At 34.5% G+C, this 18429-nt stretch overlaps 1 protein-coding gene across 1 annotated transcript; it reads right to left on the reverse strand.

The window, feature by feature from the left end:
• Positions 1-2688: 2688 nt before the first annotated feature.
• LOC108468341 (G-type lectin S-receptor-like serine/threonine-protein kinase At1g11410) lies at positions 2689-3634 on the reverse strand. The gene is made up of 4 exons (XM_017769232.1): positions 3595-3634; positions 3314-3504; positions 3021-3231; positions 2689-2927 (listed from the first exon to the last, which is right to left on the reverse strand). The coding sequence occupies exons 1-4, from the start codon at positions 3632-3634 to the stop codon at positions 2689-2691; spliced, it is 681 nt and encodes a 226-aa protein (XP_017624721.1).
• Positions 3635-18429: the final 14795 nt, after the last annotated feature.

Consider the following 18429-nt stretch of genomic DNA (forward strand, 5'->3'; position numbering starts at 1 on the left):
TAGGCAACTCTTTGTATAAGGGTTGGAATATGTATGCCTAAGGCAATGCTTGAATAAGAGTTGGCTTTTGTGTAGTCCTAAGACGACACTATTGTGGCGACACTTTCTTAAGTGTTGGGATAGACTTGCCAACTTATGTTTTGGCCAACTCTTTGTATAAGGGTTGGTATATGTATGCCTAAGTCAACGCTTAAATAATAGTTGGATTTGTCCAGTCCTAAGACGATATATATATTCCTAAGTGTTGGGATAGACTTTCCGACATACGCTTTGGTCAACTTTTTGTATAAGGGTTGGGATATGTATGCTTAAGGCAAAACTTAAATAAGAGTCGGCTTTATCCAACACTATCCCTACGTACACTTTTGGGCTGACACTTTCCTAAGTTTTGGGATAGACTTGCCAACATACATTGTGGCCAACTCTTTGTATAATGGTTGGTGTATGCATATATAAAGGGTTTAGGGTGTATAGTTTAGGGTTTAGGGTTTAGGATTTAAGATTTAAGGTGTGGGGTTTAGTTAGGGTTTAGGGTTAAGAGTTAGCTTTGTCCAATATGTCTAAGGCATCACTTAATTAAATTGGCAAATAAAATATTGTTATTATATATATTGATCCATTTCTTTGGTTAAAAAGGTAAAAAATTAGGGCAAGAAGAATATCTTTTTTATTCTCTTTGGATAAAACGTTAATGCATTAATGAAATTTTGTAAAAAGGATCGAATTGTTAGATAAATTCTGAGCTTTTGATAAATGCTTTCTTTTTGAAGCAACAATGCCAAGCTTGACACATTGCATTTTTGTATATTTACTTGAAGATTAAGAGTTAAATATTAAAGTCATAATGAAAATTTTAGTTCTTAATGTTTAATTTTTTTATCAATTTGGCTTTCATTTATTTATTTTAATTAAATCCAATTGATCTTAATCTTTTAAATTTCGAAATGTAATTATTATCCTTTTAAAAAAAGTTAAATATTATTATTATTTTAATAAAAACTAATTAAAATGTGAAAATTTCAAACATGGTAATTATGCATGTTAATCCATGTTATTTATATTATTATTTTTATGAACTATTTGTATAATTTTTGAATTTTTATTTTTATTTAATGAATAAAAATTTTAAAATATTTACTGATATGATATATATAATAAATGAATAAAAATTTAAATTATTAACAATTTATTATTTTAGTTAACATTTTATGTTATAAAATAAATTTACTCTTTTAAAAATTGAGAATCAAATTTAACTAAAAAATGAAAGCTAAATTATTAAAATTTTCTAAAGTTTGAATACTAAATTTATTAGTATGATAATATTAAATAATAAAGAGTTTAGTTAAAGAAAGTAAAAAAATTTGAATAATAAATAATTAATAAAAAAAAAGACTGAAATGATGCTGTGGCATGGGATTAGTGGTCAATTGGTAAACTTATTTTCATTCTTACCCACAAAAAAACATTTACTCCAAACTTTGTTGGGCAAAGAAAACCAATTGCATCTGCCGTCCACAACCTCCTCCAGGCACTGGTGCATCTGCCGTTCACCACCTGATCTACCCACTGGTACATCTGCTGTCCACCACCTGCTCCAACTACTCGCATTTCACAGTACCTTCTTTGAAAGCCTTCCTTACTGATTCCCTGAAATCTTTAACCCTGCAGTGGTAGAAGCTGGTGAATCGGTTTCGACTTGTTGAGATTTGTCTCAATCTTCATGGGTATGTATGGTTGATTCGGTTTTGTGTTAAATGATAAATGAGGTTGATTTTCTTTAATTTACAGTTTATATATATTTAGGGTCTAGCAATAGTTTTCAATTACTTGAACACTTGGCAATAGTTTTCAATTACTTGAATACTTGGCTGTTTTCATTTAATCTACAATTGATATATATTTAAGGCCACTTTCCTTGTAAAAGTGCGGTTTGATAAATTTGGAATTTTGTTTTTGTTTTCCTTTTAGCTGAACCCATTACAGGGTTCTTTCTAAGGCATGCATGAATTTGTTGCTTTGGTTCTATGCGTTTTGGGGCATTGTTTGCTTCCTTCTAATAGTCTTTCATCTGTTTGATGAAATGCAGTTGTGGGACTTTAGGCGGGCAGCCAAAGCTGATGCCTATCGCTACTCAAGTTGCTAAGAAGTGGGAATTATTTCGTGGCTTGTACGAGTCTCCTATGATAAAGTAAGGAACCCATCCCTATTTTCTTCTAGTTTTTCTTTCATCTACTTGTGAAATCACACTTTTTACTTATTCATCAATGGCTTGAACAAATATATAATCGGATCTTTAATTAAACTAGGAAAAATCCAGTAATACCCAAAAAAGTTTTATATTAAACTAGGAAAAATCCAGTAATACCCAAAAAAGTTTTATACTCTTTTTGTACAATCACTATTCAGAACTTAGTTTCACGAATTGTCATTCTCATACATGCAAATTAATCTGTTGTCATCATGGTGTGTTAATATCAACAACTTAATCAAATCCCCCATTCTTTTCCTCGAGACATTCAAAATTCAAACATTGTTAATATATACATCGGATTTCATTGAAAAGTGTCCATGCATTGCATATTCAGGCGACATGTAACCACTAAAATCATACAACAAAAATGAAATAGTAAGAACAAGTTTGAAACCTGTAGCAGTTTTCTCCAAACTTTGCATACCGAATTCTTACTATGTTTCAACTACACGTCTGGTATCCCCTTCCATTTGGTCTCCTCCAAATATTCTAGCCATGCCGAAATCAGAAATTTTCGGATTCATTGCATCATCGAGTAATACATTGCTCGCTTTCAAATCCTTATGAATAACTCTTAACCTGGAATCATGGTGGAGATACAACATTTCTCGGGCAATCCCACAGATAATTTCCAAACATTTTTTCCAATCCAATAGTGATCTTTTTGAGTCATCTAAAATCAAAAGTCAAATTTTAAAAGGAATCATGCATAACTTAAAACAAAAGTTGTTAGTATAAGTAATCAACAATTTGAAAGAAGACATACCGAAAATGATAAAGTCTAAGCTTTTATTTGGTAAAAATTCATAGATAAACATCTTCTCTTCACCCTCAACGCAACATCCTAGTATCCTTACGAGATTCCTATGCTGAAGTTTTGCAATTAGCACAATTTCATTTTTAAACTCTTGTAGTCCCTGACTTGAGGAATTTGATAGTCTTTTCACTGCTATTTCTTTTCCATTTAAGAGCACACCCTGTAAATACAAAGAATTTTCCTTCAAGTACAGATAAGGAGTTTTATTGCACTTCCACATGTTTTTTTTAGAGAAAAACTACCTTGTAGACAGGGCCAAAGCCACCTTGCCCAAGTTTATTATCAGAAGAGAAATTATTAGTGGCAGCGGCTATGGTGCCCAAATCAAAGTAGGGTAAATCTCCATTTCTTCTGCTCTCATCAATCTCTTTTTCACCTAAAGAGTCTTTGAATGAGGTAAAGCTAAAGATATTTTTGCTTTTTCTTGCTCTTCCTGCTGTCAATTCAATTGCAAATTATATCCTATGGCAACGATTAAAATTTGAATAAAAAAAAGCTAGTACAGAAAAAATATGAGACGTACCTCTTATTTGCCTTCTTAGAAAGCAACGCGAAAGGGCCATTAGTATGAGAAGCACTAAAGGCAAAGAAACTATTATAATCGCAAGCACTCCCCTGTTGTGAAGTAGACATTTCTTTGTATACCGAGCTAACATGTTGCACATATGATTGCATACAAAAGAAATCAATTAAAAATTAGAACACAGAAAAAAAAACAACACCACGAGAGTAAATAAAAATCTTCAAAATGGAATTAAACCCAAAAGCTGGGGCATGATCTGTAAATGTATTAGATATTCAGAATCTGAAACTATTTTTAATTTTAACCAGAATATAGTACACAAAATATATGCAGAACATTGGCACATGTTATCTGCATATGTTACCGTATTTAAATGAAAAAACTAAACCCAATGTAATTTAAGAGGCCAAAAAGCTAACCAGCTCTAACATGAATTCAATCTGTAATTAATTTCTCAAAATCTGCTTTATCTATCTGTCATCTGCAGTTAATCTAATTTAACATTCTTATATGTATGCATGGGATTTGATGTGGTATATATCTAGAATAGTCAACATTGGTTAACATTCAGCAAAATGATGCCCCAAGGGACTTGACGAAGGAAATTTAACTTTGAATGTGAATTAGTTGTAACATCCTGAAATAGGGCCTAAACGGAATAGTGGTTGCGAAACCACAAATTCAAGGTAGAAAAATTTATTTTATTATTATTTTGAGGTTCATGGTATGATTGCATGATTGTGTGAAAATTTCGTGATGAAATTCTATGCATAAAGTGCTTAAGTTGAGGTTAGGGACTAAATCGAATAATTTGCAAAACTTGCATTCTAGAAGTTTTTAGTATGAAATTACTTTGGAATATTAATTAGGAGGGTTTAAATAACAATTTGACCAATTTTAAGTTCATGGACAAAAATTAGGACATGGAAGGAATTTTTCAAAGTTTAGTAAGGAGGGGTAATTTGGTCATTTGGATATTAAATCAATTAAAAAGGGAAAAATAACACAAAAATGGTTATCTTCTCAATTAGTTTCTGCCGATTTTTTCTCTCCTCCATAGCTGGGGTTTCTTCAACTTTCAAGCTTCATAGTAAGTGATTCCAAGCCCCGCTTTTAATGATCTTTACGTTTTGGAGTCCATTAACTTGATTAAGCTTATTCTAGTAATAATTCAACCTAGGGTTCATATTTGGAAAAATACCCATGGCTGAAATTTGTGTATTTTGGTGTTTTATGATAGAATATGAGGTTTTAAATTATGTTAAACAACTTATGCTACTCGGTTTTAAGTGAAAACGAGTAAAATGGCTTAAATTGGAAAAAAAATACCAATAGTCATAAGTATATGTTAGAGTGTGATTTTGATATTGCCATAGAAGGGAAAAATGATCAGCATGTCATAAAACATAAGAAAATAGGATGAAGTTTAATTTACGAGTCTTGGGGCAAAAGTGCAAATATGTGAAAGTTTAGGGGTAAAAATATAATTTTGCAAAAGTTGGGTCAAGGACTGTTTTAATAAATGTGAATATTAAATAAGTTAAATTTGATATTATAGATCAAGAAGAACGAAATTCGGGAGTAGATCGGGGAAAAGAAAAAGTAAATGACTAAATTGTAAAGTTTAGTCACATTTTGTATCAAGGTAAGTTACAGTAAATAAATGCAATATTATTTTATTTTACATTATTATTTTCAATTTCCAGCATTTATATATTATGTTATGAAAATATTTAAAGTCAAATTTAAGGTGAAGTGGCAGAGGAAAAGTGTTAGAAAGCCCCGGTTGAACCCTAGGAATGTTAAGATATTAGGGTTGTGAGATGTAATGAAATGAGCCATGTAAGTCCATATTATATATGCCATTGGAGACAGGAATAATTCATGTAAGTCCATGTCAAAGATATGGCATTGGCGAGGATATTGATAGAGCGAGAGCGACCCTAGTATCCTTAGTATTCCGAGTGGTTCAACGAAGTCGAGATACGAGTTAAATTACGATGAATTAACAAAAAGGAAAAGTAGATTATACTTATGAAAAATAAAGGTCAGGTAAGAAAGAAGGTAAGGGAATAAAGAAGAAGATAGAAATTGAGAAGTAAAGAAATTTATGATGTTAGATGATATTATGCATAATTATCCATTATGTTGAATGTTGTGATTTATTTGCTTGTAAGCTTACTAAGCCTAGTGCTTAATCTCTTTATTTTCTTCTTCTTATAGTACTTATCTAGTCACTCGAGGATCGAAGGAAACGTCGGAGGCCGATCACACTATCAAAGAAATAACTCGGTATAACTAGACGTTTTGTTTTGGGTATGGCATTTATAGAAACTTAGCTACTTTTGGTATAATATGAACAATGAATGATGTGTAAATACTTGCTATTGATTAGCTAATAAAATAGCCGATGATATACATGTTTATTAATATGTATGATTGAATGATGATTATCACATGAAAATTATGAAAAATGTGAAAGTAACCTAAAAGCAGATTCAAGTAACAGAAATGGCGTAACTTTAAAAAAATCACTAAAAATTGTAAAAACATAGTTTGAAGATGAATAATATATTAAATTAAATCTTATTATGTATAGTTTCTTATGGAATAAGCAAAATAGGTAAAGGTATTATATTTTATGAGATATCGGAGTTTTAGTGAAACAGGGTCAGAGCGATTTCTGGATCCCCTATTTCAAATTTGGAAATTCACCATAAATTGTACAAAACTAATTATAAGTTTAATTTATATGGTTAGAATCCTTGTTGAATCTAGTTTTGAGAGAAACAAACGGCTTAGTCATATGAATTTTGTATAGGAAGAAACATGGTTCGTAGTAAGAAGAGGTCAGTGTAGTCGAGTTTTGAAACAGGGAAAACTTTAACTAATAAACTGTACTAATTGGCCAAGTCAAAAATTCTAGAAAAAAATTAGTAGATAGATATATGAATCTAGTTTTAGGAAAAATTTATGGATCTAAATTTTGAGTTTTGAAACTCGAGAAATGGATTTTTAACCAACCATGACGCAGAAAAACAGTTTATTCCAAAAATTAAAATAAGTGGTTTAGAGTTGTTTAAAAGGTAAGATAAGTTTAGTAACACCTCAAGCTTGACTCTGGTGACGGTTTCGGGAGTGGGGGTGTTACATTTATTGGTATCAGAGCAGGTTTAGTCGGCTCTCGGAACAGTTAGTGTGAGAAAAAGTCTAGCTATACATGCCATACTTGTATTTTGATAGTGTGACGACTCCTGACGATTTTTAAATATTTTGTTTTATAGTAATGGATCCCGGACGAGCTGGTGATGATGATGTAGAAAGTAATGCGTCTGCTCCCATAGAAGGGGCAGCGCCATCTGAGAATAGGCCAGTAATAGTTGATCAGGGAGGAGTGACTCGAGAAGCTCTCTTCCGAGCTTTGAATGATTTGTTTGCCGAGTTCGTTAAATGCGAATCCGCAGTTAGACCTCCACCCCCTCATGATTCTCAGGCTACCCATGTAGCTCAAGCTTCCCCAGTCACAGGTACAGTGGTAAGAGAAAAGCCACCAGTTGATAGAATCAGGAAACAAGGGGTAGAAGAGTTCCGAGCAACAAAAGATGATGATGCAGAAAGAGCAGAATTTTGGTTAGAAAATACTATCAGAGTCTTTGACGAATTATCTTGTACACCCGAGGAATGTATGAAATGTGTAGTATCACTTCTTAGAGACACTTGTATCAGTTGTACCAAAGGAGAGGTTCACTTGGGATTTCTTTCAGGAGGAATTTCGTAAAAAGTACATCATCGAGGTTTCTTGACCGGAGAGAAAGGAATTCTGGAATTGAAACAAGGTACTATGATGATGACCGATTATGAGCGCGAATTTGTCGGGCTTAGTAAATATGCTCGAGAATGTGTGTCCACAGAGGCTATCATGTGTAAAAGGTTTGAGGATGGGTTAAATGATGATATCCGTGTCGGTGGGTGTCCTAGAAATAAAAGAGTTCGTTATTTTAGTTGAGAGAGCACAGTAAGGCGAGGAGTATTAAAAGAAAAGGCAAAGTTGAGACAGAGACACAAGATACAAAGAAGAGACAAATGAGCAGATCATTTCAGGCTACATCCAAGAGGCCCAAAGAGTTTTCTACCAGATCTAGCTTTTCGGTAGGGCAATCTAGTCAGAATAGAGGTAGCAGATTTAAGGATCCGAAGGCTCGGACCACCTCGACTACGAGTGTAGGTAATGTCGACGTGGTAGATCGAGGTGTCCACGGTGTGGTAGACTTCATTATGGTCCTTGTTGGGCAGGCGAAAATGTTTGCTATAAATGTGGTTCTCCAGATCATTTTGTACGAGAATGTCCAGAAGTGGCTAGCCGAGAAGTAACACAGAGTGCTAGATCTGGAAATGCTCCTACTAGAGGCGATCACCGAGGCAACCGGAGTAGGAGCAAAATGAGGTACTTCTAGAGAATCGGCGGTGAGACCGGATGTTAGAGCCCTGCAAGGACTTATGCTATTCGTGCACGCCAAGAGGCATCCTCCCGATGTGATTACGGTACATTTTCTCTACATGATATTAATGTCATTGCTCGATTGATCCGGGTTCGACTCATTCTTATGTTTGTATGAAATTGATGCCTAGTATAAGTATGCCTATAGAATCTACAGAATTTGTGATTAAAGTATTGAATCCATTAGGCAAGCATGTATTAGTAGATAAAGTATGTAAAAATTGTCTTTTAATGATTAGAGGCTACTGTTTTCCGGCTGATCTCATGCTATTGCCATTTGATGAGTATGATGTGATTCTTGGTATGGATTGGTTGACTACACATGATGTGATAGTGAATTGTGGAAATAAATTCATTGAGTTGAAGTGTGAAAATGGTGAAATTCTTCGGGTTAATTCAGAAGAGTCAGATAGTTTATTTTCCATAATTTCGTTATGTCCGCTTTCGTAAATGTTTGAGAAAAGGGTATGAAGCTTATCTTGCTTTTGTGTTGAACACTAAAGATCCGAATTGAAAATTGAATCGATTGCTCGTGGTATGTGAGTTTCCGATGTGTTTAGGAAGAACTACCGGTTTGCCTCCTGTTAGAGAAGTTGAGTTTGGTATTGAGTTGATTCCGGTACCACGCCCATTTTATTGCTCCTTATAGAATGGCTCGTTGGAATTGAAAGAATTGAAAGGTCGATTCTTGAGAATTAATGAGATAAAGGCTTGGTAAGACCCAGTAGTTCACCATGGGGTGCACAGTGCTATTTGTGAAAAGAAAGACGGATCGATGAGATTGTGTATAGATTATCGGCAACTTAACAAGGTAACGAAGAAGAACAAGTATCCATTGCCTAGAATTGATGATTTGTTTGATCAATTGAAGGAGCTACTGTGTTTTCCAAGATAGATTTGAGATCCGAATACTATCGATTCATGAGTTAAAGAGTCGATGTCCCAAGACGCTTTAGAACTAGGTATGGTCATTATGAATTCCTTGTGATGCCATTTGGCTTGACTAATGCTCCTGCCATTTTCATGGACTTAATGAACTGAATTTTCAGATCGTACTTAGATAAGTTTGTAGTTGAGTTCATTGATGATATTTTGATTTATTCTCATGATGAGACTGAGCATGCAGAGCATTTGAGAACGCTTTACAAATTCGAGAGATAATCGGTTGTATGCCAAGTTCAACAAAAGTGAGTTCGTTACGAAGTTGGTTTTCTTGGACATATTGTCTCGGTGAAGGTATTAAGGTTGATCGAGCAAGATTTCAGCCATTGTTGATTGGAAGCCTCCTAGAAATGTATCAGAAGTTAAAAGTTTTCTTGGTCTTGCCGGATATTATAGATGATTTGTGGAGGGATTTTCCATGATAGCTACTCCGTTGACAAGACTGCTACGGAAGGATGTTAAGTTTGAATGGACTGAGAAGTGCCAACAAAGTTTTGACAAGTTAAAGGCATTGTTGACTAAGCTCCTAGCTTAGTACAAATTAGGAACCGAGTAAAGAATTTGTGATTCTGATGATGCATCCTTGAATGGGCTCGGTTGTATACTCATGTAGGAAGGAAAGGTAATTGCTTATGCCTCTAGACAATTGAAGCCACATGAGAAAAGTTATCCGACACATGATTTAGAGCTAGCTGCTATTGTATTTGCATTGAAGATTTGGAAACATTATTTGTATGGTGAAAGGTGCCGGATATTTACCGATCATAAAAGCTTGAAATACTTGATGACTCAAAAAGATTTGAATTTGAGGCAAAGAAGATGGTTGGAATTGCTTAAAGATTATGAGTTAGTGATTGATTATCACCCAGGTAAGGCAAATGTAGTTGCTGACGCTTTAAGTAGGAAACTTTTATTTACATTGCGAGCTTTGAATACCAATTTAGCCATGTCAGATGATGGTTCTATTTTAGCTGAATTGAGAGCTAAATCGATATTTCTTGAAGAGATTTGTGAAGCTCAGAAAGATGATAATGAGTTACAAGCTAAAAGAGTTCAATGTGAGTCAGGCATAGAATCAGATTTCTGGATTGGTTCTGATGGTTGTTTGATGTTTAAAGACAGAATATATGTACCAAAGAATGAGGAACTTATTCTGAAGATTTTACAGGAAGCACATAGCAGTCCTTTATCTATTCATCCAGGCAGTACAAAAATGTATAATGATTTGAAGAAATTGTATTGGTGGGTAGGAATGAAAAGAGATATTTCAGAGTTTGTTTCTAGATGCTTGATTTGTCAACAGGTAAAGGCCAAACATCAGGTACCCTCAGGATTATTGCAGCCTGTGCTAGTTCCGGAATGGAAATGGGATCGAGTTACTACGGATTTTGTGACAGGATTACCGTTTACACCGAGAAAGAAAGATGCAGCATGGGTTGTGATTGATAAGTTAACGAAGTCGGCTCATTTTATCCCAGTTCGTATGGATTATTCACTTGACAAGTTGGCCGAGTTGTATATTTCAGAGATAGTCAGGCTACATGGGGTACCATTATCGATCATTTCAGATAGAGATCCAAGATTTACATCAAGGTTTTGAAAGAAATTACAAGAGGCTTTGGGCACAAAGTTTAGTTTTAGTACAGCTTTCCATCCTCAAACCGACGGTCAGTCAGAGAGAGTTATTCAGGTACTTGAAGATATGCTTAGATGTTGTGTATTAGAATTTCAAGGTAGTTGGGAAAAATACTTACCATTGGTAGAGTTTGCCTATAATAATAGTTACCAGTCAAGTTTGAAGATGACACCTTATGAGGCTTTGTATGGACGTAAATGCCGTACACCTTTATATTGGACAGAGCTTAAAAAAAGCTAGATTAATGGGGTTGATTTAGTTAAAGAAACAGAAGAAAAAGTGAAAGTTATTAGAAATTGTTTAAAAGCGACTTGACGATGTGCGTAAGTCGATGCAGATTTAAAAAGAAAAGAGATCGAATATCAAGTTGGTGATAAAGTTTTTTTTGAAAGTATCCCCGTGGAAGAAAGTTCTCAGATTTGGCAAGAAAGGCAAACTAAGTCCACGTTTTATTGGACCGTTTGAAGTAATTGAGAGAGTCGGACCATTAGCATATCGGTTAGCTTTGCCGATTGAGTTAGAGAAGATTCATAATATATTTCATGTGTCTATGCTACGTTGTTATTGTTCAGATCCGTCACATGTGATTTCTCAGACAGAGGTTGAGATTCAGCCAGACATGATTTACGGTGAAGAACCGGTAAAGATTCTAGCTCGAGAGGTAAACAATTAAGGAATAAAAGTATTGTACTTGTGAAAGTACTATGGAATAGACATGGGGTAGATGAAGCTACATGGGAACCCGAAGAGGCTATTCGAAAACAGTACCCAAATCTCTTCACAGGTAAGATTTTCGGGACGAAAATCCCTAAAAGGGGGAAGAAATGTAACATCCCGAAATAGGGCCTAAACGGAATAGTGGTTGCGAAACCATAAATTCGAGGTAGAAAAATTTATTTTATTATTATTTTGAGGTTCATGGTATGATTGCATGATTGTGTGAAAATTTCGTGATGAAATTCTATGCATAAAGTGCTTAAGTTGAGGTTAGGGACTAAATCGAATAATTTGCAAAACTTGCATTCTAGAAGTTTTTAGTATGAAATTACTTTGGAATATTAATTAGGAGGGTTTAAATAACAATTTGACCAATTTTAAGTTCATGGAAAAAAATTAGGACATGGAAGGAATTTTTCAAAGTTTAGTAAGGAGGGGTAATTTGGTCATTTGGATATTAAATGAATTAAAAAGGGAAAAATAACACAAAAATGGTTATCTTCTCAATTAGTTTCTGCCAATTTTTGCTCTTCTCCATAGCTGGGGTTTCTTCAACTTTCAAGCTTCATAGTAAGTGATTCCAAGCCCCGTTTTAATGATCTTTACGTTTTTGGAGTCCCGGTAACTTGATTAAGCTTATTCTAGCAATAATTCAACCTAGGGTTCATATTTGGAAAAATACCCATGGCTGAAATTTGTGTATTTTGGTGTTTTATGATAGAATATGAGGTTTTAAATTATGTTAAACAACTTATGCTACTCGGTTTTAAGTGAAAACGAGTAAAATGGCTTAAATTGGAAAAAAATACCAATAGTCATAAGTATATGTTAGAGTGTGATTTTGATATTGCCATAGAAGGGAAAAATGATCAGCATGTCATAAAACATAAGAAAATAGGATGAAGTTTAATTTACGAGCCTTGGGGAAAAAGTGCAAATATGTAAAAGTTTAGGGGTAAAAATATAATTTTGCAAAAGTTGGGTCAAGGACTGTTTTAATAAATGTGAATATTAAATAAGTTAAATTTGCTATTATAGATCAAGAAGAACGAAATTCGGGAGTAGATCGGGGAAAAGAAAAAGTAAATGACTAAATTGTAAAGCTTAGTCACATTTTTATCAAGGTAAGTTACTGATAAATAAATGCAATATTATTTTTTTACATTATTATTGTCAATTTCCAGCATTTATATATTATGTTATGAAAATATTTAAAGTCGAATTTAAGGTGAAGTGACAGAGGAAAAGTGTTAGAAAGCCGGTTGAACCTAGGAATGTTAGGATATTAGGGTTGACAGATGTAATGTAAATGAGCCATGTAAGTCCATATTATATATGCCATTGGAGCAGGAATAATTCATGTAAGTCCATGTCAAAGATATGGCATTGGCAGGATATTGATAGACAGAACGACCCTAGTATCCTTAGTATTCGAGTGGTTCAACAGTCGGGATACGAGTTAAATTACTGATGAATTAACAAAGAAAGGAAAAGTAGATTATACTTATGAAAAAGAAAGGTCGTAAGAAAGAAGGTAAGGAATAAAGAAGAAGATAGAAATTGAGAAGTAAATAAATTTATGATGTTAGATGATATTATGCATAATTATCCATTATGTTGAATGTTGTGATTTATTTGCTTGTAAGCTTACTAAGCCTAGTGCTTAATCTCTTTATTTTCTTCTTCTTATAGTACTTATCTAGTCACTCGGGGATCGAAGGAAACGTCGGAGGCCGATCACACTATCAAAGAAATAACTCGGTATAACTAGACGTTTTGTTTTGGGTATGGCATGTATAGAAACTTAGCTACTTTTGGTATAATATGAACAATGAATGATGTGTAAATACTTGCTAGTGGTTAGCTAATAAAATAGCCGATGATATACATGTTTATTAATATGTATGATTGAATGATGATTATCACATGAAAATTATGAAAAATGTGAAAGTAACCTAAAAGTAGATTCAAGTAACAGAGATGACGTAACTTTAAAAAAATCACTAAAAATTGTAGAAACATAGTTTGAAGATGAATAATATATGAAATTAAATCTTATTATGTATATTTTCTTATGGAATAAGCAAAACAGGTAAAGGTATTATATTTTATGAGATATCGGAGTTTTAGTGAAACAAGGTAAGAGCGATTTCTGGATCCCCTATTTCAATGTAACACCCCGAACCCGAGACCGTTGCCGGTGTCGGACACGAGGGGTTAACAAGCCACAACCACTTATGGCACCGACCAATTTGACATTCCAGGCAAGCTGGAAAACTGCATTGCTGTCGCCTTAAAACGCATATCTCGAGTTCCACAACTCAGAAACTGATTCCGTAAATTTTCCCTGAATTTAGACTCATATATCCATCCATGGATTTATTTCTAGAATTTTTGGTCGGGCCAATTGGTACAGTTTATTAGTTGAAGTCACCCATGTTACAGAGATCGACTGCTCTGACCTTTGCGTGTTACAACTTGAATATCTCTCTGTACAGGGCTTTAATACTGGTGCCGTTTGTTTCTAATGAAACTAGACTCAAAATGGAATCTGTACATATAAGGCATGACTCCTGATTCTTTCTGGATAATTTATAGTAAATTTTTAAAGTTGCGACAGGGGACCCAGAAACCGTTCTGGCCCTGTCTCACAATAGCATTAATATCTCTTAACATGTAACTCCTATGACCGTTTCGTTTCTTCCGTATGAAAGTAGACTCATCAAGGTTAATTTACATAGCTTATTCACTATTTAATACCATTCCTACAAATTTTGGTGATTTTTCACATTCACGTCACTGCAGCTGGCAGCATCTGTTTTTAAGGTAGGTCTTACCTATTTTGTAGTCTCCATGAACCAACTAATCTTGCCATACATAGGTTCACATATGATCATTTTAACCATACCAATGGCTGATCATGTGACCAACACTCCCATTTGCAATCCATAATCACATCGTGACACCATATATATATATATATACAAACCGCAAAAAGTCTAAGTTCGTACTTCACTTTTACGAGCCATTTTCGCATGGCCGTACACATATACATCACAACATATTTGAACCAACAAGGGGTAGTCCTATACATGCCATTTCTAAGTTCAACCAAAAATTTATACCAAAATGGAGGCTTTGATAGTGTAGATAACTTCGACTTTAATGATCCCGAATCCGATTGCTATCGAGCAAAATCTTTAAAACAGAGAGCCAAAGCAACGGGGTAAGCATTTTTATGCTTAGTAAGTCTCAAGGAATAAAATCAGCTTTAATTAAAGCAATACATTCACATAGCCAAATGCATCATTTCATTAATACACATTCACATAATCATTCTTACTTCACACTTCATCATTATATACTTTCACAAGGTATCAACCAATTCAATAGCTGAAATTCGTTAGTCGATTGAGTGAATGTTGCTCAAGCATGTCGACTTTTCCAATGCACATATAATCATACCTTATTCTTTGGGCTTTTCAAGTGTACTAATGGAATTTATTACAGCAGCCAACACTCACCTCCAGCCCAAGCTTCTTCGGAATACAACCGGATATGACCACGTGCACGAATGCCTTCGGGTCTTAGCCCGGATAGAACGACTCGCACGAATGCCTTGGTCTTAGCCGGATGTAGCCACTAGCACAATTGCCTTGGTCTTAACCCGGATATAATTTCCAGCATAAATGTCGCGGGACTTAGCCGGATATCATTCAATTGCTCATGCACACATACATCAATAATCATTAGACATTCATGTTTCATTTTCGTTACTAAGGCTCAAACACAAATGTAATCACTAGCATAATCGCCTTCGGGACTTAGCCCGGGTATCATTCAAATACTCATACACACATAAATCAATAATCATTACACATCCATATTTCATGTCACATAATTCAAGTAGGGTCACTTCTTGAGGACTTACCTCGGATGTTGTCGAACGGCTTTTACGGCTATTCAATCACTTTTTCCTTCCCCTTGTCCAATTGTGGCCCTCTAAGCTCTTGAACTAATTCAAACAAATTTAATTTATTAAAACCTCATTATGCTAGCTTATGGCCGAATATGACAAGGAGTTTAAATGGTCATATGGCCACCCTTTAGCTTGAATACACAATGGTCATGCACATTTTATACTACATCAAGCAATTCAATACAATTCATTCAAGCATCAAGGAAAAGCTAAGGCCATCAATAGGCTACCTAAGGCCGAATATACTTGTCCAATTTGAGGCCAATTATACACTTAATACCACACAAAAACAGCATGCATTTTACTAGTTAATGTTTTACATATTGTGGCTCAATACTTATAATATAGCATCAAGCACTCATATGGCCGATTATACTTAGTCATACTTGCACCAAATCAACAATAAATTCCAAGATTTCCACATCATATGTGTACTAGGCCGAATGTACTTGCAATTTCACAAACATTCTTCAACATTTTCTTCTTTAAACAAACATATTCATCACTTACTTCATAACCAAAACATCATGTGCAAACATATATATACATATATGTGCATGGCCGAATTTCAAGGTGTCCATAGCCATCCAAAACACAAATTTTAACTAACATGCAAGAAGCATGAACCATGTTCATGAATGCATCATGGCCGAATACATCACAATCATGGTTAAACAAAAAGAAAGCTCAATGTCTTACTCAAGATGGCTACAAAGAAATTTCAAGAGTAGACAATCCATCATTGCATGCATCATCATCAAGCTTCACACTTAGCATGCAATGGCTCTATCACAATATCAACTTTGACCAAATACCACTTCCATGGCATAACAAGGATTTGAACCATGGCTAACATGAACATCAAGTTGGCAACTAAAACATGCATGAATCTCATGACACAACCTCATACATACCTTAATCTTGGTGCAAGTTTAGCCAAATCTCCTTCTAGATCTCTTCTAAACAAAGAAAATGAAGCAAAAATCTCTTCTTCCCCTTAGTATTTTCGGCCAAAAAGGAGAGAACAAGGATGAACAAAATTTTTTGTTTTCCTTCTTAGTTGCACTGCACAATGGGGGAATGCTACACTCTCACACACATTTTTTTTGTTTCTCTTCCCACATCTAATTATTAATCATTTCTTTCATGCTCCATTAACAAAACATGTTTCAACATGTTTTCTTTGCCCATAACCCATGTCATGGCGCCACCACCTATAAAGGGAAATTTGACATGCAAGTCCATTATTTTGCATGCATGCTTTAATTAGTCATCACCCATTTCCTATCGTACTTTCAAAGTTCACTACTAAGTCCTTTCTAGCGGAATTCACCTTTATAACACTAAATCAATCATCAAAAAATGTCATACATGAGCATACACATATTATAGGCATCAAAATAAATTTTAAATTATTTTTATGCCTCCGTTTTGTGGTCCCAAAACCACATTCCGACTAGGGTCAATTTTGGGCTGTCACATTCAATTTTGGAAATTCACCATAAATTGTACAAAACTAATTAGAAAGTGTAATTTATATGGTTAGAATCCTTGTTGAATCTAGTTTTGAGAGAAACAAACGGCCTAGTCATATGAATTTGTTACAGGAAAAACATGGTTCGTAGTAAGAAGAGGTCAATGCAGTCGAGTTTTGAAACAGGGGAAACTTTAACTAATAAACTGTACTAATTGGCCAAGTCAAAAATTCTAGAACAGAAATAGTAGATAGATATATGAGTATAGTTTCAGGAAAAATTTACAGATCTAAATTTTGAGTTTTGAAACTCGAGAAATGGATTTTTAAGCAACCATGATGCAGAAAAACAGTTTATTCCAAAAATTAAAATAAGTGGTTTAGAGTTGTTTAAAAGGTAAGATAAGTTTAGTAACACCTCAAGCTTGACTCCGGTGACGGTTTCGGGCGTGGGGGTGTTACATTAGTTATCCATATAAAATATATTTTGTTTTATACCATTAATATTAGGTAGTTTTGGTTGTTGTTAGTTCACCAGAAAGCTCATCTCTTTTCACATATGAATATTAGGATTAGGCATTAATAGATACCCTATTTTAATATTAATTACTTTAACAGATGGTTGATAAAATTTGGATGGATGCTCCAAGATTTAGCACCAATCACCTAGCTGGAATAGAAAGATTTCTATCATTTGCAATTAAGAAATCACTTTTTAACGGAAAAATTTATTGTCCGTGCCATCATTGCAATAATAGGATATTGCACGAACCACATATTGTGGGTAAGCATCTTCGTCTACATGGTATAATAAAAGAATACAAGCAATGGATTTTTCATGGAGAATCTATTGAAAGAACATCGGTGCAAACCGACCAAACAGTGAGAACTTCTCCGTTAATTTCTACTTGTAACAACGAAGCCGATTTAAGAGATCTCATAACGGATGCTCTAGGTATCAACATCCCAACTCTTAATGAGAGTTTTGATGGAGTTTTAAGCGAGTTTCAGAATAATAATCGAGAGTATGATGTTAATGAGGCCCAAAGGACTGCTGAGAGAGAAACTACTCTTCTAGATGATTGTGATATTCCGCTCTATCCTGGTTGTGTCAAGTTCTCATGCGTCTCATTCTTACTTCGGCTTTACCACTTCAAAGTACTTTATGGATGGTCAGAAAAATCTTTGACATGTTTATTGGAGTTTGTAAATGAAGTATTTCCTGATGGAAACACAATCCTGACTACATACTACGAAGCGAAGAAAAAAATTCTGCATTAAATCTTGGGTATGTGTAGATTGATGCATGCCCGAATGATTGTATGTTATATTGGGGCGATGCTAGTAAAAAGATCAGTTGTGATGTCTGTAAAAGCTTAAGGTGGCAATCTTTTAATGAGTTGGATGCAGATGAACAAGTTGATGGTAGTTGTCGCTGTCCTAAGCCTGCGAAGGTATTACGGTACTTTCCTTTGATTCCTAGACTTAAAAGATTATTTCAATCCTCTAAGACATCACAATCTATGGGATAGCATAAAGAAGGATGAACCAAAGATGGTATATTGAGACATCCAGCCGATGGTTCTGCC

Source organism: Gossypium arboreum, chromosome 8 (assembly GCF_025698485.1).
Source record: "Gossypium arboreum isolate Shixiya-1 chromosome 8, ASM2569848v2, whole genome shotgun sequence".
In the NCBI taxonomy this organism is placed as follows: Eukaryota; Viridiplantae; Streptophyta; class Magnoliopsida; order Malvales; family Malvaceae; genus Gossypium; species Gossypium arboreum.